The 21,248-nt window shown below is 42.2% G+C and overlaps 1 protein-coding gene across 1 annotated transcript; it reads right to left on the bottom strand.

Annotated features, from left to right (window-relative positions):
- Positions 1-1,504: 1,504 nt before the first annotated feature.
- Positions 1,505-19,492, bottom strand: col1a2 (collagen, type I, alpha 2). The gene is made up of 50 exons (XM_005728730.1): positions 19,269-19,492; positions 17,633-17,637; positions 16,375-16,410; positions 15,901-15,984; positions 15,315-15,371; positions 15,056-15,100; positions 14,911-14,964; positions 14,766-14,819; positions 14,582-14,635; positions 14,430-14,483; positions 13,843-13,896; positions 13,661-13,705; positions 13,396-13,494; positions 13,141-13,194; positions 12,762-12,860; positions 12,513-12,557; positions 12,289-12,387; positions 12,109-12,162; positions 11,899-12,006; positions 11,743-11,796; positions 11,554-11,652; positions 11,054-11,107; positions 10,857-10,955; positions 10,696-10,749; positions 10,547-10,600; positions 10,391-10,444; positions 10,217-10,270; positions 10,093-10,137; positions 9,764-9,862; positions 9,361-9,468; positions 9,205-9,258; positions 9,029-9,082; positions 8,239-8,292; positions 8,048-8,101; positions 7,843-7,950; positions 7,554-7,607; positions 6,012-6,065; positions 5,746-5,907; positions 5,492-5,599; positions 5,074-5,181; positions 4,841-4,894; positions 4,611-4,718; positions 4,456-4,509; positions 4,262-4,369; positions 4,038-4,091; positions 3,705-3,812; positions 3,327-3,573; positions 3,015-3,199; positions 2,685-2,927; positions 1,505-2,574 (listed from the first exon to the last, which is right to left on the bottom strand). Exons 1-50 carry the CDS (start codon positions 19,336-19,338, stop codon positions 2,428-2,430), a joined length of 4,062 nt encoding a protein of 1,353 aa, XP_005728787.1. The 5' UTR covers positions 19,339-19,492; the 3' UTR covers positions 1,505-2,427.
- Positions 19,493-21,248: the final 1,756 nt, after the last annotated feature.

Below are 21,248 nucleotides of genomic sequence, written 5' to 3'. Positions count from 1 at the left end.
TCTTCTTTCTGTAATTTCAGCTTACTTTATATTTTAATAAACATCTCAGTGGTTTGATTGTCTCGGGATTTAATCGTCTATCTGTAATATAACATTTACTACATAAACTGGTATATAAATAAAGTGGGACATTAAATAAAGTAGAAGAAACATTACAGAATCCTGAACTGACATAGAAGTGTTAAGCATGTTAAGAAGACCTGGAAAGTAAATGAACTTTTATTTTCTTAAAATGATGATTACACAACTTTACGTTGTGTAATCATCATTTGTTTGGACGTCAGCATGACATCTAAAGGACCCAAAGCCTGATTTCTGTACTGTTAATAATCAATTGAATGCATAAATGATTGGATGATGTATAAATCGTACTCTTCTGTCTAATTTCCCATGCACCCATCAGAGTTGTTGTAGTTTTATATTTTCTAATTAGTATTCTTTTTATTTTTATTTTGTTTTGACTTTTTGTTTTAATTCAGTTTAGTCTCAGTGAGTTTCCAGAGCGGATATTCTTGTTTCAATTTAGTTTTTGTTGTTTGAAATGTTTAGTTTCAGCTGTTAGTTTCAGTGTCAGTTTTAGTTTTTATTTGTTATTACAATATTGAGTCCATGTGTCAAAGCCAGACTGGGGAAAATTAATAAAGGTATTGCAGTAAAAACTTATAACTTTTTGAAAGCAGTTAAGTCTTAGTTTGTTGTAGTATTGTAGATATCCGGAGTCTTTCAATGACTCATTTATTTTATTTAGTTTTAATCAGATTTTCAAGTTCACAAAATTGTTTTAATTGGTTTTATTTTTTCCCCCCAAAGTCTAGTTTTTAAGTTTTATTTTTGTTCAGTAAAATGTTTTTTCCACATCTGATTTTAGTTTTTAGGTTAAATTTAGTTAACTATAATAACCTTGCCACCTACAGGTATTTAAAGTGTCCTTATGACATAAATACCCGTGTACGTGTGGACTTAGCCTTAATGAACTGGACATGAAGAAGATACTCTCGTAAATGCACGCCACACTGCCTTCTAGTGGTTGCAGAAGGTGTTGCAGCTGATCTCATACGCCATCACCCTGAGTGAAACACCTATTTATCTCCAGAACTGCCGTATTCTTAACTGAGACTGACTTATGACTATGTTCACGCATGACTGCAAGCCTTGAATCCAAATCACAGAGATTTATTTGGATGCAAAAGCTGTATTATGCAAGGAAAAAAAGCAACATGAGAGGATGCATATTTACAAGGAACAATGCACTTTAGTAATCACACATTGGCATGGACAGTGTAAACAGAAATTTACTGTACATTAAAATTGAATGTACCGTTGGAAAGCAAGGTAAAAAAAAAAAAGGTGGGGGATGTGAATGAGGACACTGCTGTGCTTCCACAATAGGAAGATGTTTAAAGTTAGTGATGATATGTAAATCATCAGCCAAACTAGAACCAAAGTACAGTGACACACCTTCATCGGTGTCCTTAAAACACGAAAGCACTTAAGTCACTGCGTAGTGTGTTTTGGAACATTGGACATGCTTTATTTCAGAACTTTTCACAATTTATTTAAACATCTCACATATACAAAATAGGTACAATAGACTTTGTTGTGTCATTTTTTGAGAGAGAGGCCGCCTTAAAAAAACCATTCAGAACGAGATGAATTATGTGCTGTCAGAATGAACACTGGGTGTGGGATTGGAAGAGTGAAAAAGCCTGAAGGAAAAAAACAAACAAACAAAGAAAAATAAAATCTAAAAAAAAAGAAAACAAAAGAATAAAAACCCAAACAAGACATCAGGTTTAGACTCATTCCACCTGCTTAGAATGGAGGAATATCAGGGGAAGATTGCAAGACTCCTTAAAGGTCAATACAAAATAATACAGTTAAAAAAGTGGTTTGCTCCACAGCTGCATATTAGCACCATAGATCTTTGCTTCAAGTAACCGAGCACCTTCCGATACGGGACAAATCTTGAAGCATTAGAAGTCATAACATCTCGGTTGTGGACCCAGGTTTTGGTAATAGTATTTTCTTTAGGTACAGGCATGAGGTAGTTTAAACCTTTTTTCATGGAAATTGTGGTTTTAAACCTCCTCTTTGGAAGATATACAAAGACCACAAAGTGATGCATACTTTCAGCGTTTTTATTACACTTCTTTTATTTTTTACAAAAGGATGACATGATGTCCCACAACAAGGTGTATTCCCGCGTCCCTTTGGGTTGCTGTATTTATTTTGCATTGCACCAACGCTCCGATCAGTCCGTTCAGTCCTCTCCGATAGTTGCCCATCGTAAGCAAGTGGATGCGCAGAGAGAAATCAGCATTCAGTATAAAAAAAAAAAAACGAACACAGATAGAAGGGCAGAGATTTTGTTTGTTTTTTTCGTTCTTCCTCTCTTTTTTTTCCGGTGTTAATTTATCATGAGTCTATTTATTTGAAACAGACTGGGCCAATGTCCAAACCAAACTCCTGATCAGCTCCACCAATGTCCAAAGGTGCAATGTCGAGGATGGGGAGGCGAGATGGTTTATTTGTTCTGTACTCGATCACTGTCTTGCTCCACTCACCAGTGTGTGTCTGCAGGGGTAAATCGGAGGAAAAGAGAGGTTGAGTATTGGAGCAGAGGTTTAACAACACAAGTCACAAAGCTGCGAAGCAGACTGAAACGTAACAGCAATGCTACTCACAGTGCAGCCGTCCTCTAGCACGGAGAAGGTGAAGCGGCTGTTGCCCTCAGCTCTCAGCTCCACATCGTTGGAGCCCTGGAGTACCACGGCCTTCTTCAGGCTGCCGCTCTCACCGTCCATGTAGGCAACGCTGTTCTTGCAGTGGTAGGTGATGTTCTGGCTGGCCTGGTTGGACAGCAGGCGCATGAAGGCCAGCTGGGTGGCCATGCTCTGGGGGCTGAGGGTCTCATCGTTGTAGGTGAACTGCAGGAAGGAAAGAACCAGTGAGTGTTTCCTGTAGAGGTTAAGCTTGTTTTCATTTCACATGATGCAAGTTGCCTGCTCTCTCACCTCAGTGCCACCGTTGATGGTCTCACCGAACCAGACGTGCTTCTTGTTCTCGGTGCTTCTGTACCAGTTCTTGCGGGCGATGCTCTCAGGGTGGGCGTAGATGCAGGTCTCACGGGTGGTGAAGTCGCAGAAGACCTTGATGGCATCGTTGGTGCAGCCCTGGTTGGGGTCGATCCAGTAGAATCCTTCAGGAAAAGCAGAGAGTCGCATTAACTGGAGTAGGTCAGTTACACGCATGGCCTCTGTAAATGCTTCAGAACATAGTAACAGTGGCACTTTGCTATTATTTTGAGGAGCTGAAGCCAAGCTTACCGCTGCTCCAGTCAGGGTGGCTGAGCTTGATGTCACGGCAGGTGCGGGCAGGGTTCTTCCTGGATCCCTCAGGGGTGAGCAGGTTCTCGATCTGAGTGTTGAGAGACTTGATGGTGGCATCGACCTCGTAGTCCTTGGCTCTCAGAGCAGGCTGGTCAGCTCTGTACTCATCATATCCTCCGGAGACATCGTATCCACCACCAGCAGGGCCGGGAGGTCCAGGCAGACCGGGAGGTCCGGGAGGACCCTAACATGGATAAGACAATGGAGTGATGTGTAGAGAACAGTTCTGTAATAGCACTAAACTGTCCAGGGTGCAAAATAAAAGTTGCAGTATTTAAGAAGGTGATGAAGCTGTTGATATAAAGGCAAACTTACCACTGGTCCGGTGTATCCATTGGGTCCACGAGGACCAGGAGCACCCATAGTACCATGGGCACCAGGTCTGCCATCCTTACCAACGGGTCCATGGGGTCCAGCAGGTCCCTAAAGAAATCACATCACACAAACATTTGTGGTTTTATTAATCTACAAATTAAAGGTGCTCTGTCAAAAATAGCAGGAGTGTATGTGGGTAGGAGTGGCTAGGAGCTAGGAGCTACATACACTTATTTCTCACTAACGGTGAAACTTTTCAATAGGGCATGCACAGATGATCTTCGATGCATGTAGAAGAAAAAAAAAAAAGCAAGCTGCTGGGATTCTACTCACTCTGGGTCCAGAAGGTCCATGAGCTCCAGCAGCACCAGTGTCACCGGAAGGTCCCTGTGGTAAAAGAAAACGCATCACTCAGTGGCATTTTAGTGACAGCAAGTCTTTCCTCTCCGTGATTACATTGCCCTGCAAATGCTACTGGAATCTGTATTGTTTATGAGCATAATGGGGCTGAGTATTCATACAGTTCTTGTGCATTATGCTGCTGTGCAGCCACTCACAGAAGGTCCAGGCATTCCCTGGAGACCAGGATGTCCACGCAGACCCTTCATGCCTCTCTCTCCCCTGTCTCCAGCAACTCCCTTCTCACCACGAGGTCCAGCAGGTCCCTACATTGAACAAAGACACAGGCATAAACATATTGTGGTGCATTCCTTTTGTAATTTCATTTGCTTTGCTAGTGTATTATACTTACAGGGGCACCTCTAGCTCCAGCGGGGCCAACAGCTCCAGAGGAACCTGATGGGCCCTAGGGACAGGAAAAAAAGTGAAACAAGCAGACGATTGTAGATAAAAGTACCCAGTAAACAATTTTGCTTATATTGGGAATTTAATGATTAGAATATTTACAGCCTCTCCACGGTTTCCAGGTCTGCCGGCAGCTCCAGTGGGTCCAGCAGGTCCAGGGGCACCAGCAAGTCCCATGGCGCCAGCAGATCCAGGCTCACCACGGTCTCCCTAAGCACGGTGGGTCACGGTGGAAGTTGGTTAAAACATAGTATATATATATATATATATATATATATATGTGTGTGTGTTCTGTGCATGATAATGGCTTAAGGTACACGACAGGGCATTACCTTCAATCCAGCAGCACCAGGACGACCAGGAGGTCCATCGTTACCAGTGTTGCCCTGTGGATTGTAAAGAACAGAGAAGTTTATATAAAAGTTTAACAGGCTTGCTATTTTAAAATGTTATGTGATTTTTTTTTAAAGCAAATATATCACAGAAAATACAGAACACAGTTATATTATTTTAGCACTCTCTATAAATCATTCATAGATCGGTAGTAGGGGTTACAAGTCTTTACCTCACGTCCAGCCTCTCCCTGGGGTCCGGTCATACCAGGCAGGCCAATGTTGCCAGGGGCTCCACGGGCTCCAGGGGGACCAGCAGGTCCAACTCTACCAGGCTCTCCCTGGGATATGACACAGAGAAAATCAGTGGGTCAAATATAGTCAACCAATAACATGGATGCTGTGTACGTTCAGACTTTTGGGGACGAGGGATCTTCCCATTATCAAAAGTGCATGTGGTCTTTCTGAGACATCCTCCAAAATGGAAATTATGGTCTGTCGTCTGGACTAGCACTGTTGTCCATGCATATTTAAAATTTGTTGTCCATGGTTTGAAGTGACCAACACTTTCTGAATGATAATACACATTCAGTGGTTCATCAAACAGGTAATTTTTTTTTCGTGGTATAATCAGAACTAGTTTCTACTTACCACACCACCAACAGCACCAGGTGTACCACGATCTCCTCTAGAACCAGGCAGACCAACGAATCCCTGAAGTCCAAGAGGACCAGAAGTTCCAGGAGTACCAGGAGGACCCTAAAATACATCATCAGTCACACATTTAAGAGCTGAGGATGCAGTTCTTAAGATCTATATATGCACATCAGCGGTATAAGCATGGATGCCACTAAAGTGTCCTCAAAGTTTCAGTGCACCACAATTTCAAGAGGGCTATAACTTACAGGGGGGCCAGACTCTCCACTGGGTCCCTTCTCTCCAGCAAGACCAGCTGGTCCAATCATTCCAGACTCTCCAGAAGAACCAGTGGGACCAGCATCACCACGAGGACCACGAGGTCCATCTTTACCAGAGGGACCAGCGGGGCCAGGGGGTCCAACAATACCCTGAGAGGGGAAGAGAAGGAACGAGGGGTCATGTCAAGTCAGTTTGTATGTTTGAGGTTATTACTAAAATGTAATTTATTAGTAAATGCAAAATCTATACTTACAACAGGACCAGCAGCACCAACTCTGCCGGCAGCACCAGGGAAACCAGTCAGACCCTGACCAGAAACACACACAGTGGTTAAGCAGAGGTCATTCAAAATGTTTGTTGTGTCTACGTTTGTGTGTGTAGATGGGCTGAGAGTTAAGACACGATACACATAGTTTTAGATCTGCACAAATACAAAATTCAATCAGCAGTTCTTCAAATCCATAAGATCCTTTGATGACATTATTTGCTGGTTGTCTAGAAACCTTTCTGAACTGAGCAGAAACTCGATGGAAATATTTGTTGTTGGTCTAAAATTCAAGATGGAAAATCTGTTAATATTTATCACCGCTTTTTCTCAAACACAGCGAGCAGGTTAGAACCCTGGGCATTATTTTTTTACAGTTATCTCAGTTTTGATAGTCATGTTAATAAAGTCACCAGGACTGCTTTCTGCCACCTAAATTGATCAAAAGTTAGAAAATACTTCTCTCAAACTGACTTTGAGGATATGATCCATTCATTCATATCAAACAGGTTAGACTGCTGTAACGCTCTATTTGCAGAACTGTCAGAATTATCAGTATAACTACTTATATTCATTCAGAATGCAGCAGCCAGAACCTTACATGTACACGCAAATGTGAACATAACACCCTAATACTGAAGTCACTTTATTGGTTTCCAGTTTAACATGAAATTACCGTTAAAATCTATGAGTTCATAAAGCTCTTTGGTTTGGTCCTCCAACACATCTTTGACTTGTTTAGTGTCTATAAACCAGTCGTACCTCTCAGGTAATCTTTTAACTGGTCCCAGAATGAGATATAAACGAGTGCCGAGGTTGCTTTCAGTTAATGTGATGCTCTTCAAAAACAACCTGACCCCTGACCTGAGGTCAGTTACACCTGTGCCTACATTCAAAAATGGACTAAAAACCTCTTACAGGCTTACACTTACACTGTATGAGTGTGTATGCTTGTGTGTGTGTGCATGCTAACTTATATTATATGTCTTTGTAGAATTAGTTTTATTGTTTTTATTTCCTTAAGTCATTCCAAAGATAAAAGGATTTTTTGTGTTTTTATCTTTAATGTCAAGCAGATTGATTTTACATGTAGCGAAATGTGCTGTATGAATAAAATTGCCTTTGGTGTTACCATTAAGATATATTTGAGTGATTTAGAGGAAACACTGGAAAAATGAACAGATCAAAAGCTGACAAAGTCTGCTAAGTTAAAACAGTGACACTATGTGGTTATGTGCATAAATTTACACAGATGCACACAATATTGACTCACTAGTACAAACTAGTTCCTATTTGGGCTTATATTAAAAAATATAAACATTTTAAAAAGGGCAGTACAAGAAATAACTGATAAGTGGCTTAATCTCATGTTTTAATGTTGCCTTTTTTAAAAGTTCCTAACAGCTTTGATTGGAACTCCTACTCACTGCATGCTATGGTTGCTTTTAAGCCCACGGAGTTAATGAGTGCATTCATGAGAGTGTCGTGTGTGGCTGGTAAAGCTGTTTATTTGTATGTTTGAATACTCACAGAAGGTCCATTGTCTCCACGAGCACCAGGAGGTCCACCAGGGCCAGCAGGACCCTAGATACCGGAAGAAGAAATCAAAGTCAGTGTCATATCAAGACTGCTCCCCTCTAATCTATAAACATAAACAGTATTTTGAAATAGCTGTTGATTTTATTCCACTGTGAACACTCTCATAGATGCCTGGTAATGCTAAATCAGTGAAATCATGTTAGATCTCTCTCAATTTGTTTAGCTTTGCTGGATGCGTGTTTGTGTGTGTGTGTATATGTCCAGTGAAAGTGGTACTTACAGCAGGTCCAGACTGTCCAGCAGGTCCAGCGAGGCCAGAGGGGCCAACTTCTCCCTTTCCTCCTGAAGGTCCACGCTCTCCTCTTGCTCCAGGTTGACCATCAGCACCCTGTAGCAAGCGTGGTTGTGGTATGTAAGTATTGGCTCATCTTTATCTATTGAACATGACATGGGGAATGGGGTACTGAATTTCAAAATGGGCTTACAGGGGGGCCAGCGAATCCAGGACCTCCAGCGGGTCCAACCTCTCCACGTTCACCCTGTGGACAACAAGCAGTGGGGTCAAAAAGACTGTCCAAACTAAAAGATGGAAGCTTGTGTTTTGCCAGGTTCTGCTATGAGATATTTAAATGCAAATGTAAGCTAGTGGAACAAGGAGTGATCAGCAGCTACTCACAGAGGGTCCACGAGGTCCAGCTGGGCCGGCAGGTCCGAAGGAACCACCCTCACCCTGGAGGAGAGAACAGGAAACATTTTATTAGCTTACAATTGTTCCAAGCATCCACTGACTTGTCACGCTCCCTTATGTAGGAATATACTTCAATATGCCATATATTATAAGAATGCTCTAAATAGTCAGCATTTTCCTTCTTAAAGAATTTTGTTATTGTACTCTTGGCTCTGTTGGTTGTGTTTATAGAACAACATACATAAACACTCAGGAAAACAAATTTAAAAAATACTTGCAAATTCCTATATTTTGATTTAAATAAATATTTAAATGCCAGTAATAAATATGAATACTTGTTTTCTGCATTATTTTTAGGTTAACCACTGTCATCTTACATTTCATTGCAGGTTACTCATTGCTGTTATTTTGCATAATAGCCACTAGATGGCGGTGTTGAGGTTCTAGCTTTAGTCATAACAGTGTTTCGGCTATTTAAAATTTCTGTTTTAGAGGGGTGGGACGTCCCACATAAAGGTCCTGAGCAATAAAATTATGAAAGTGGTGTGAACGTCTGCAAATGGCTTTTTATTTAAGGTAACTGGTCCTACAGTGGATGAGTTATGTTCAATACTTTTGCTGGCATTCATTTTTTAAATACCGTAAAAATGAATTAAATATTAAAAAACCCCAATCAAACAAAGTTTGTTTGCATTATAGAATCTATATAATCTAAAAACATTACATTTGGTGGTTTCTTTCTATTATTTATTTAATGGCAACTATTTTATCAACTTACCTTATCACCGTTGGCTCCAGTGGGTCCTGGAGGTCCAGCAGGTCCTTGCAGACCCTAGATTAAGTGAGGAGAGCACACTGAGATCAGGGTTATGACTGACACACTCAAATTGAGGAAATAAATGTGTAAAGTTTTTACATTAAGCATACTAACAAAGACGGGAGAGTTTTACTTACACGGGGACCATCTCTGCCAGGATTGCCGTCAGGGCCTTTGTGTCCAGGCTCTCCCTTGGGAGAGGGGAAGAGGGTGTAAGACGCACAACAGCAAAGAAACAATACTCCCTCATTTACACCCATTTTATTTGCTGGTGGCAGATTTCTAGAACTTACCTTCTCTCCCTTGGGTCCAGGAGTACCAGCACCTCCACGCTCTCCGGGCATGCCACCGGCTCCCTGATGTCCAGGTGCACCAGCAGCTCCAGCAGGACCAGGCTCTCCCTGGAAACAAAGAGGATAAACTTGGGTTCATATTTGAACAACATAAATATTGATGTTTTCAATTTTCCAGCTATATACAGATTTTATTATCACATAATTCTTAATTTTTAAAGTTTCTCAGAGCTATCACTGCATAAACAGTGAGATTTTGATCAGTAAGCAATGCTGGAAATTGCTGTGAAAGTGCATTTTAAAGACCATTCCGTGACAGGCCAGAGAACGTCCATGAACTGTCAGGTTTCATGACATATGTTCAGAAGTTCCATCAATTTCTGTAAAAATAGAACTGTCTTACCTTGCCACCATCAGCTCCAGGGGTTCCAGCAGGTCCACGGGCTCCAATTGGTCCCTGAGGTCCAGTAGATCCAGCAGCACCAGGGTTACCACGCTCTCCCTGGAGAAACAGACATGCATATTTTAATTTCTCTATATTTGATTCTGAGTATGTTTTTATAGCAATAGATTTAAAGGTATGAAAAGCCTACAACATATTAAAGGCTCTTGATTCATTTAGTGCACATAGACCTGGACACATATGCACTTTTGACAGGCTTTGCTACTGTGTAAAAATCCTATATTGCTGCATTTGTTTTGGAAAACAATGTCACTGACAGGTGATCTCACCTTGCCACCAGCAGCTCCAGCAGGTCCTGGCTCTCCTGGGATACCCTACAGAGGCATTTTTGTTTGGTTAGACGTGGACTTAAATTTTCAATAATGCTGCTTTTACAGTTTTCCAAATACTTACTCTGTCTCCAGGCTTGCCAGCCTCACCAGCAGTTCCAGCGGGTCCAGGCAGACCCTGAAAATATCAAGACTCTACATCAGCTGCAATTGTATCAAAAGTTTTAGCAATCGGCTTAAAATGGCTGTAAAATCATGCACCATTTTTCTATATTTAGAGAAAATTATGGATCCAAACCTGGAAGCCAGGAGCACCAGAAGGTCCCTGCTCTCCCTTCTCACCAGGTCCTCCCTGTAGAGAGAAAGAGACAAGTTATCAGAGTCGAAGACAAAGACGATGCAGTGGCTATTATTCATCAAGATCTACTCATGCGCTGCACATAAGATCACGCACAGCAGGTCCAGTAGCACCAGTGGCTCCATTGTTGCCATCAGGTCCAGGGGGTCCCTAGACACAAGGATAAAGAGAGTGATGCCTTTTAACTACTGAAGCCATTACCAAATTAAATTCAAGTTTTCTATATTATAACATTTGTGACTTACTCTCAGTCCAGTGGGGCCAGTGGCTCCCCTCTCTCCAGGCTTGCCAGGCTCACCCTAAAACAAAAAGCAGTTAGTAAGTTAATAAGTACAGATTTAGGTTAACTTGAAAAACAGAGAAGGATATAGTTCCATGTTTAATTCTTGAAAAGAAAAAGGCTTACAGAAGGTCCTTTGGGTCCAGGGAAACCAATGTTTCCGGACAGGCCTCTAGGTCCACTTGGGCCTGGAGGTCCACTGCGGCCATCTTGTCCAGAAGGACCCTGGAGCGACAAACAAAGATTGCAGCAGGAAATTATATTTACTGTAAAAAAAACAAACAGTAGGAACAATAGATGAAATAAAATTGAGGTTTACTTACAGAAGGTCCCTCCTTTCCTGGGGGTCCGGAGCTTCCAGGGCTTCCTGGGAGACCCTGTGGAAAATAATAGCTGCCATGAATTTTCTATTAAAGTTTTCTTATGGAAATTTGCATAGAAAGTTCAGACTTTGCAACTACAACTTGATTAGGCAGGCAGGCATGATACTCTGAGTCTACACATTATGAGGTTTTTATAATCTTGTAAGGTGAAGCCCTGTGTTGTTTTTTTTTCTTTTAATCATGGACGTTTGTAAGTAAATTCTCAGTGAATATCCAGGGTTTTCATGTAAATCTAACACTTAATAATTTCTTACAAAATTAAGACTTGAAATGAAGACTTTCACTTTAGAAATTCAGAGTTTTTTCCATCTCCATATTAGCTCCATATTTTTTTTAAAACTACAACTGCCAAATATGCACTTGCACTTTGAGGTGTCTCTGTAACTTACTGAAACTGTGAATTATAACCTTCCAAGAACAGGATTTAGTAAAAAGCTCACCCTGAGACCAGCTGGGCCAGGCTCACCAGCACGGCCAGCATCTCCAGGGGGTCCACGAGGTCCAGCAGCACCAGAAGCACCACGGGCACCAGGCATACCCTATGAAAAGGGCAGATGAGACAAATTATGAGACTTAATGTTGCCTGTATTTCAAGCAAAAAAGAGTTTTTTTAATCATTGAATACTTACAACAGGGCCAGTTCTTCCCTCACCACCAGGCATGCCACGGCTGCCAGGAGCACCCTACAGGAGACAAATGAGAATTAATGGCTGATCCCAGTAAAATGTCTCCAGCTGTAGTACATTTATGGCTCAAACTATTAAAGATGACGGGCTGGGACTCACTCTAGCTCCACGGGCACCAGCAAGGCCAGTAGCACCGAGCTCACCAGTGGGTCCTCTCTTGCCCTCCTCACCCTGAGGTCCAGGGGCTCCCTGAGGTCCAGAGTTACCCTGAGGGAAACAACATAGCAAAACGGTCATTAAATGTGCAACAGAGAGGTTTTCAGATTTATTTGGATCAAATTCTAAATTATTATAAGGACATAAACTTACAGGTTCTCCTTTGGGACCAGTATCTCCCTTTATACCCTGAACACCAGGATCTCCCTAAAATAGACAGATAAACAGACACAGTTAATCAGAAGAGCAATCATCTGTGAACAATTATGACAGTACTGGGGCGTAAGGACAGAGAATGTTTCCAGGTGGCTATTTTGTTTCTTGTGTACTCACACCCAGGCCTCTAGGTCCAGCAGCACCCTGAGGTCCCTGTGGTCCGGGTCCTCCTCTTGGTCCAGGGAAGCCAGGAGCTCCGGCAACACCAGGGGTGCCCTAAACAACAGGTATGGTCAACAGGTCAGCATAGCATCCTATTATATCAAACCATATCAAAATAAAGATAGCTTGGTGCGACCCTGGAAATTTGTATGCACTTTTGGCTCAAGTCAGATACTTACAGCAGCTCCCTTAGCTCCATTCAGGCCATTAGCACCAGGGTTACCCTGGAGAGAAAGACCAAGAAAACAAAGTCAAGTCATTTTATTTAAAGAAAACACATTTTCAACTGATCATGTTAACATGACACCAATCTTCCCTAAAATCATGACTAAATTATAGGACTCAGAGTCAACTAAAAGACTAATAACAGAAACAGTGTTACACGTGACCGGAGAGTGACCTTGATGGAAACAACCTTGTATACTTACAGAGGGACCAACGGGGCCAACAGCACCATTGGGTCCGGGCTCGCCTCTAGATCCCTGAGGTCCAGATGGGCCAGTAGCTCCCACGGGTCCGGTCTCTCCCTGTCAGCAGCACAAATACATCCACAATCAAACAGTGTGCCGATACTACCTAGTGGTTGTTGGTTTTATAGTTAAAGCAGCTTAAGCAGCATTAAGTATTTGTTTTGGTTTGCAGTACTAACAGTCAAAATTCCCCTGGGTGATACTATATAAGAATATGTGATTGGGCAGGAGCTTGCAGGCACTGGTTGTACTTGTCCAATACAGCAATAAAAACTGCCTTTTTTCACCCTAATCATGAACCTCTCTGAGAGGCAACAGGAAGTGGCATCACACTCACCTTGGGGCCGGGGCCACCGGGAAATCCTGGGGGTCCAGCAGCACCGAGGGGTCCCTGAATAAAGGAAAAGCAGGAACACATAATAAAGTCCAAAATTTAAGAATGAACCTTTTCTGACTTGGCAGGATGGCACATTACAGTATTCATCGTGATTTATATATGAAGACAGGCTGAAGTCCAATCAGGAAAAAGCATCTCAGTGGTATCTTCTCTCTCTAACACCGATAAAGGGGTTATAAGTGTGTGTGTACTCACAGCAGGGCCAGTAGGTCCAACATTGCCATCAGCACCACGAGAACCAGCAGGGCCAGCAGGGCCGGGGCGGCCTCTCTCACCAGGAAGACCACGAGCTCCCTGAAGGCAAGACAGTTACCTACAATTATCACCTGTACAGGTTTTAATACCACAGCATCATTATCATCCCATGAACATGATGCTGACTGATGCAAACAGTCACAAACATCCAAGTCAGATGTCTTTACTAAAATTTTTGTGCATGAAAGGTGAATCTCAAACTCACAGCCAGTCCAGGGCTTCCAGCAGCTCCATGAGCACCAGGCTCGCCCTATGGGAGGGAAAATGGTACGATGAGGAATGTGTCTAAACATTTTCAAATTTATCACTAATAATTAACTGGGAACTATTAAGAATGACAGTTTTTATTTTTTGATACATTCATAGAGCAGCTAGTTGTCGCCTTACCTTGGGGCCAGCACCACCGGGCTCTCCCTTGCGTCCATCCAGGCCAGTGTATCCCTGAAACACAGGAGCACAGTGATGAAGGCAGGTGAAGATATGAGAAATGTGATACAAATATAAATAAATATAACCGTTTAGATCAACATGTGAGAAGGATAATAGATTCAAATTGTAGTGCACTGCTCCACAGATAAAATAGAACAAGGAAAAGAGTCCAACAGGGGTTATATTATAGGAGACATTAAAAAACGCCTTAAAAAAGCTATTTATAAAATCAAACATGGGTTATAGAAAGCGTTGCATCTGTCTCCATCCATCATAGGAAGGAAATGTTCAATACCTAACACCTTTCCGTGAACCACTTTTGCAATCCAGTTATGTTAACAGGCTAAGAACTTCAAGGCATCCATTAGGAATTCAGGAGGTTAGGTCCATAATCACTCCCTGTGGAGGTAATTACAATGCAATTTCTAAGGAGCACAGGTGTGTCTCCACTTCCACTTTCTTCTTTTTAGCACTTTGTTTGAGCTCTCAGGTGTCCACAAAGGATCGGGTAAAGTTAAAGCAGAGGGAAAAAAATCAGCACTCACTCTGTGTCCCTTCATCCCTGGAAGTCCAGGGGTTCCAGGGAATCCACGAGCACCCTGCAAATCAAACACAAAGAACATATTAAGTACTTCACATCTGCAAATCCATTTCTTGCTTATATCTATTTGTGGTTATCGTGGTGCAAATCTCTTACCTGAGGGCCGGGGACACCTCTGTCTCCGGGCTTGCCAGGTCTGCCATTGTTACCCTGTGAATCAGTGAAATAGACTTTAGGCCACAACAAAAAACTACCGCAGCCACTCGCAAAATATTCACAGAAGAGTGGCAACAAAAATGATTTTGCATTTTGAACAGTAGTTACACTAATGTGTACGTACATCTTCTCCAGCTTTGCCAGGAGGTCCAGGAGGGCCACGAGGACCAACAGCGCCCTGGGAAAGAAAACCAGAGGATTAAGATCTCCAGGATGAACTTTTAGGTCGACGTTGAAAGAAGTGTAAATGTTTAGGAGGATGATCTTACGGCCTGTCCGGGCTCTCCAGGCTCACCAGCGTGTCCTGTGTGTCCTTGAGGTCCCTGTTGAATGAGAGGAGATGCAGCATTTAGTCATAAAAATCTTTAAAAAGACAGTTGTATAGGTTTAATTTTCGCACATATTTATACTTACAGAAGCTCCAGGAGGTCCGGGAGGGCCTCTTGGTCCCATCAAACCCTGAAAAGAAGAAAAGAAGTAAACAATCCATCATCAGCTCTCAGTTAGATTGTCATTAAAACATTTTGTGGTGACTGAAATCAAAATTTAAACACGTGAAATACACGAAACTTTCCATGCACTGTAGTCATCCCAAATTATATATGTAAAAATATTAGTTTTTGTGACATATGGGCTAGTGTTGTTGTGTGGCAATGAAGAGAGGGGTCCTCACCATGGGTCCAGGGCCAGGTTCAGGGCCTTTTACACCATCGTACTGAGCAGCAAAGTTCTGTTGAACAGAAGAAAGCACAGATTAATACTTATGTATGCATAATAAACACTTTTCTATAGCTAAAGGGCATTAAGACTAAAGTAATTTAGATTTCCAGTTCCAGTAGTTCCTGTAGTTCAAACTTGTCTCACAATCAGCAGCCACAGACTACTGCAAACATGCGCTTTATTCACCTGAAGAGTTTCTTAAAACACTAAAGTTACCACCGAGCAGCTTTATGGATTAAACACAGACAAAATGAGCAAAATGAGTGGTAACCAGGCATGTGGTATCTCTTTTTTAAAAATGCTTTGATCCAAAATGGATAAATGACAAAAAGGTCAAAGGTTACAGGGTTAATTAAGGAGACAGAGAGGGGCAACCAGAGGTCAAAAAAATAAAAGAAGCTATACGCTTTTTACGGCTGGTTTCATGTTTGTTTCCTATGAACGGCTTGTCATTTTTTCCTCAAAGATGCTTTATCAGCATTATTTAGAGCACATTTGCAGTAAGCACCATCTACGCAGGCTGTTTATTCTCTACTTACTCCTCCAAGTCCAGGGGGACCAGGGGGGCCAGCGGGGCCAGGAAGTCCGGGTAAACCATCTTTTCCATTTGGGCCGGGAGGACCCTGTAAAATAGAGATGACATGAGTTGGTAAACACTGTTATTACTGAACGATGAGCTGCTGAGATTTAAGGAGGCGACGCTTGTCTGTTTTTATCTCGCAAGCTCTTATTTTGAAAAAACGAAGGTGTTTTAAATTGTAAAAATAAATCAGTGAATAAGTCTGCCACACTGTCGTATCAAAGATATCAGAGGCAGGCATTCTCATATGTTACAATTAAGAAAAATAGTGCCATTGGAAATGTAAACAAAGGGGTGTGGCCTGCCAAGGTTAACAGGTCAGGTGACGTTGACAAAAACGTTGCCAAAGATGCCTCATGAGTGTAAATGATCAAATACTTCAGTGGCATGTTAGCGTGTTTATCACAGACAGAGCAGTTTTGCATCTGCTTACCCGGTCACCTCGAGGTCCTTTCGCTCCTCCTGGACCCTGCGGCACAAAAGTCATTCAGTCAGACCAAAAACATGGAGCAGATGGCCTCAGTTTGTTACTTCAACAGCATTTCATTTCAAAACTATCCCCACAATAAAGCGGGCCACCGCTTCTGATCTGAAAACCAGATGCATGCAACCTGGACTTAAACTGTAATTTAAAACAATCTGGGATTTCTTGTATCCTCAGAGGCTAAGCAAGTCAAGAAAAATAAAGGGAAACAAAAGAAAACGGAAAAACTGAGTGATTGAACCAGTCATCATGAAGGTGGCATTTGAACTTTCCTAATATAAACTATGCTTCATGCATCTTAGACACAATTCAAACAAGCCAGAGGTCCAACATTATGCATTATTGCCTCGGTTAAGATAAATAGAAGATCTTTTCAGTCTTTTCAGGGTTCCATGCAACAATTTAATGAGCTGGCAATCCCATTCATTCAGATTATTGCCTTCTATTCTTGTGTGTGACTGTAACGAGGACTGGCCATTGTTCTAAAATAATGCAGCGTGCAGACGTGCTGTCACAGTGACATGTGAATCACGCTCGTGCAGATAAACTAATGTGAGAACCCAGGAGGACAATGTGCATGTGGTCAACATGCGCACATCAGAGATGCTGAGAGGCAACAAAATGAAACATCCAAAACCAGACTGGACAATCACTCAGGAGTATGAGCATGTTAGTCCATGGAACAGCTATCAAGTTACCGCAACCACACCACGCACAGTGTGCCTGGACGTGGTGAAGCTGTAAACACCAAAAGCAGTGGGTGCTTAGTTTCAGGCAATCTCAGCTATGAGCAGAAGAATTCCCAAATTCAATCTTAAATCAGGATCAGAGGGAGACTCCAAACGGAGCCAAAGCCAGCTGTTATAGGGGCAAACCTCCCTCTCTGGTTCCTCACTGCTGTCCTCAGAAAAGGTCCTTTGTACCAGGCCCCATGGGTGCCTCAGCCCTGTGGTTTTAGCTTTCATTGACACAAACTTAAGCCAATAGGACCCTCACCTATTCATGGACAGGAAGGGAGAAAACTGCAAGAAATAACTGAGCTCAGGGTCTGAAATTCCTAACGGCACTCCTCTGCCATAGTTCAGATTGCTTGAATCGTTAAAAGACGACAGAGACCTTCATTCACGGGCGTTTCAGAGATTGTGGAAGAAAAACGGAAAAAACTTTAAGGTATGTTGTTTTCATGGTAGCATGCAGGTGTACTAACCGCAACTGTGGCATTGTAGAGATGAGGATGAGGAGGGAGAGGCAGAAGAGAGGGGCAGGGAGAGAAAAAGGGAATACGCCGTTAGAACATAATAATAATTTTAGGGCAAAACCTGAAAAAGAAACAAAGCAGTTTTCATCTTCTACTTAATGCTTCATGGTTGAATCTGCCTAAGATCTTCGTATTAAAATGCTGAGTGTGTTATTTCAGGTTTAAAAAATTCTGGAGACTGTGTTCAAGTCAGTACATTCAAAACTAGAAAAAGTGACTTTTCAAACAGTGCTTTTCTTTTTCGTTCACTGTGTCACACAGTCGGGGGCTTTTTACACTACGCTGATCGGGTGTGTCTGTAAATGCTGAGCAGACGCTTCTGTGCAGGCCTAAAATAAGCGTCCTTCCTGCATGTTTTACTCGCTGCATAACATGTCTCAGCCTCTCTTAAAAGTGTAGCTGAGGGCCATGCCTGCACAGTTTGTGAATCACAGCAAACTTCGTCAAACTGTCGGTAATGAATGTGAATGTCATTGTTGGAGCATTCCACATGTTCGCGCTCCAGCTGCGAGCAAGCCTGGACAGGCTGCTTATGCCCTAGGGAAATGAATAGTTGGCCTGCTACAACATAGAAGACAAGACCAACATGATTTGTGATAAGAATGTATTAATTACTCCTGTCTTACTGCTTTTGCTGCAAAAATATTATAATGTGTGATTTTTCTCTGTTTTTTTAAAGGGTTGTTTAAAAACTGGTGACTTCATTCTTTAATGGTGCACTGTGTTGCAGCTGCTCTCCACGACTCCGGACCAGCTGGTCACGGTTAGAGGTTGGCACAGCTGGGACCTCCCCGTGAACTCTAACACGTTATATCCTATCTGGACCACGAGGTGGCGCACTTGGCGGTTGAAAAGGGATGTGAGACTATTTATTTGTCCATTTCATGTAATATAATATTGCCAAATTTGTCATGATGTGTTACCTGTATAATCATCTTTTAATCTATAAAACCGCTGTATGTTAAATGTATGCTGAACTATACTGCCATTAACTGCAAGGTAGGCTGCTCAAAAAGTACTTTAAGAATCTAAATGTAATTATAAGAGAAAACGTGTCATCGTTTAGTGTCATTTCTGCTTTAGTTTTATAAATGGGGGTTGGAGATAACGCAGATGGTGGCGAGTAGATGTTTGCACCCATGACCACCAGGGGGAGACATTAGAGTTTCCTATAATAAAGCTCATTCCCTGGACGTCTGGATGGAACAATGTGTACAACGCCCCAACAAAAGCTTTTCATCCTATTCCTGAAAGAAAACCTACATTTCGACTCATTTCATTAACTTCACATGCATTACAACTAAAAAAAAAAAACCTCTAGACGTTCCTCTTTTAAAGGAACAAAATTTTCTTTTCTCTCTCTCTCTCTCTCTTTCCCTTTACGGAAACTAATCAAATCATGATAACTGGGTCCTTGGAAAAAGTGAAGAATCCTCTGCATGAGCTCAATCCGTTGAGTTTTATTCAGCAGGGCTTAAAGCTGTCTTCGGCTTGACCTCGATGTAAGTCCCAAACAAAAGCCAAGATCCTCAAGAAAAAAAAAATATCCATCACAGAAGAAAAAAGAGCAGATATTCAAACTTACATTGACATGATGCTAGGTATGAAGTTACTGCAAGCAGCAACAGAATCCGGGTATCCACAAAGCTGAGCATGTCTAAGCAGACATGCAGACTCCTTGTGCTGCTGAGCCCCTGTTTTTAAACCACTTTCAGGCAGACATACAGTTGTGGTGACACGAGTAACTCCAAACTTAGCAGAAACCTGCTGCCGTGATGCTAGAATAATAAAGTCCCATCAGGCTTATTTATACGACAGGAGGGTCCCTGGTCTGCGTGTCAAAAGTCAGCCCACCGGCCAATGAGAGAAGAGAAACCCAATCTAACTTCCATCCCTCCGCAGCTCAGACTTAGTCATGTGGTGCTACATCTCCCTGCCTCCTCTCCACCAGAACCCGTTTGGCAACGCTTTGGCGATGATGACGAGTGCAACGTTTTAATTAGATCCATTCTTTTTGAGGACGTGGACAGCGTCGAGGTTTAAAAGGGAGATGAAGGCCTACTTTTTTCCTCTTTTTTTTACGGGCTGCAGGGAATCCGTGCTGTCTCTGCGCTAAGAGGTGCGGGCGCAGGAGATTCAACTTGAGATTTCTGTGCGTAAATTATGGGCACATTTCAGGGGCGCGTTGGCGGGCATCATTTGGCACCAACTAGATCAGAGTCCTTCGTTTCTGCGCTGCATTCTACAGAAACAAACTTAACTTAGAGAGAGAGGGTTTGTGTTATCTTTTCATGTTGGCGTTTAAATGGCTCTTATTTGCCTCTTTATACTCACCGATTTATCGAGAAATTGTTGTATGATACCTTCATTTTACATTGTTTTCACTTTTCCTTTTTTTTCTTGTGTTGTTTCCATCTACCAAGCTGTCACACTGCCCAAAAAAAGAAAAGTTTGCATCATGATTCATTTTTGCACACCCACCAAGCATTTCAACTTCAAATTTCCATTGCCTTTCAAAGTAAAACTGACCAAAAAAAATCAATTTTCTTCTCAGAGTTTTCATAATAAACCAAAAGCATTCACTCAGCGAAAGCCTGTCAGTGGCAGGCTTCACATATAATGCAAACACACTACTCTGCAGCTTCAGGCTGACAAAAGACAGGTGTGTGGAGGAGGAGGAGAACGCTAGTTTCAATCCCTCTTTCCCTTTCTCCCTCTCTGAGCAGCTCTTACCTGCCCACATGACCAGACATGTCATCTACTCTACTGCCACTCCAACAACACTCAGCGTGGCCCTCACACTGCCTCATGCCACACATTCACTGTCCATTTGATTAAGCAAAGTGCACAACACTTTATCCTATGGCCAAAAGCAATCATGAAATGCAGGTTTAAACAAGTTCACAATTCACAGACCAGTAGGTGGATGAAGGGTATCTTTGTTATGTTAGACATGATTAGATATGAGCTTTATGATAGAGTTTTATACCTGTACTCCATTCTCTCTGTCTGTGCATTAAAATGCTTGTTTGGTCATTCAGTGCAATACTAAGAAGGCACCAGATTACATCCTGGTACAGTTCTGTTAGAGTGCACTCCTCTGGCCTCTTCCTTTCCTTTTCTCCGACGTGTTATCCGTATTCCCCTTGTGCAGCAGATATGTGTGTGTGTGTGTGGTTTTTTTTAAAGTAACTGTTGGACACTCCCGACAACCTCACCTTAACTCTTTATTTATCCAATTTACACTGCAGAGACAGAAAGACAGCAAAGAAGAAGAAGAGGTGGGGCAGTAGAGAGACAGAGGGAGAAAGAGAGATCAAATATGTTTTAAAGATGGCAGGGCTCCCACTCACTGCAGAGTTACGTTCTCATGTTTGCTGAGGATCCCAAGTAGCTGGAGAGGAGCAGACAGTCTGCGTAGGAAATCAAAGATGGCTCCCAAGCTCCACATCATCAACCTTTTTTCTCTCTGTACAGCCATGCTCCAAGAGAAACAGCTGATCATATTTGCAGGCCACTCCTGCAAATATATGCATTGTATTTGCTTTCAAAATATCATTTTTTG

Source organism: Pundamilia nyererei, unplaced genomic scaffold (assembly GCF_000239375.1).
Source record: "Pundamilia nyererei isolate P.nyererei 1_Seehausen unplaced genomic scaffold, PunNye1.0 scaffold00030, whole genome shotgun sequence".
Lineage (NCBI taxonomy): Eukaryota > Metazoa > Chordata > Actinopteri > Cichliformes > Cichlidae > Pundamilia > Pundamilia nyererei.
The sequence above is the reverse complement of the archived record's forward strand: the minus strand, read 5'-3'. Positions and strand labels throughout refer to the sequence as shown.

Bases quoted from the DNA above. Each gene is read 5' to 3' on its own strand.
- col1a2 (XM_005728730.1), bottom strand. From the start codon at position 19,338: ATGCTCAGCTTTGTGGATACCCGGATTCTGTTGCTGCTTGCAGTAACT. The intron at 5,600-5,745 runs GTAAGTTATAGC...GATGTATTTTAG, and splicing joins GTGGAGAGTCTGGCCCCCCT to GGTCCTCCTGGTACTCCTGG. The intron at 2,575-2,684 runs GTGAGTAGCATT...TTACCCCTGCAG, and splicing joins TGCTAGAGGACGGCTGCACT to ACACACACTGGTGAGTGGAG.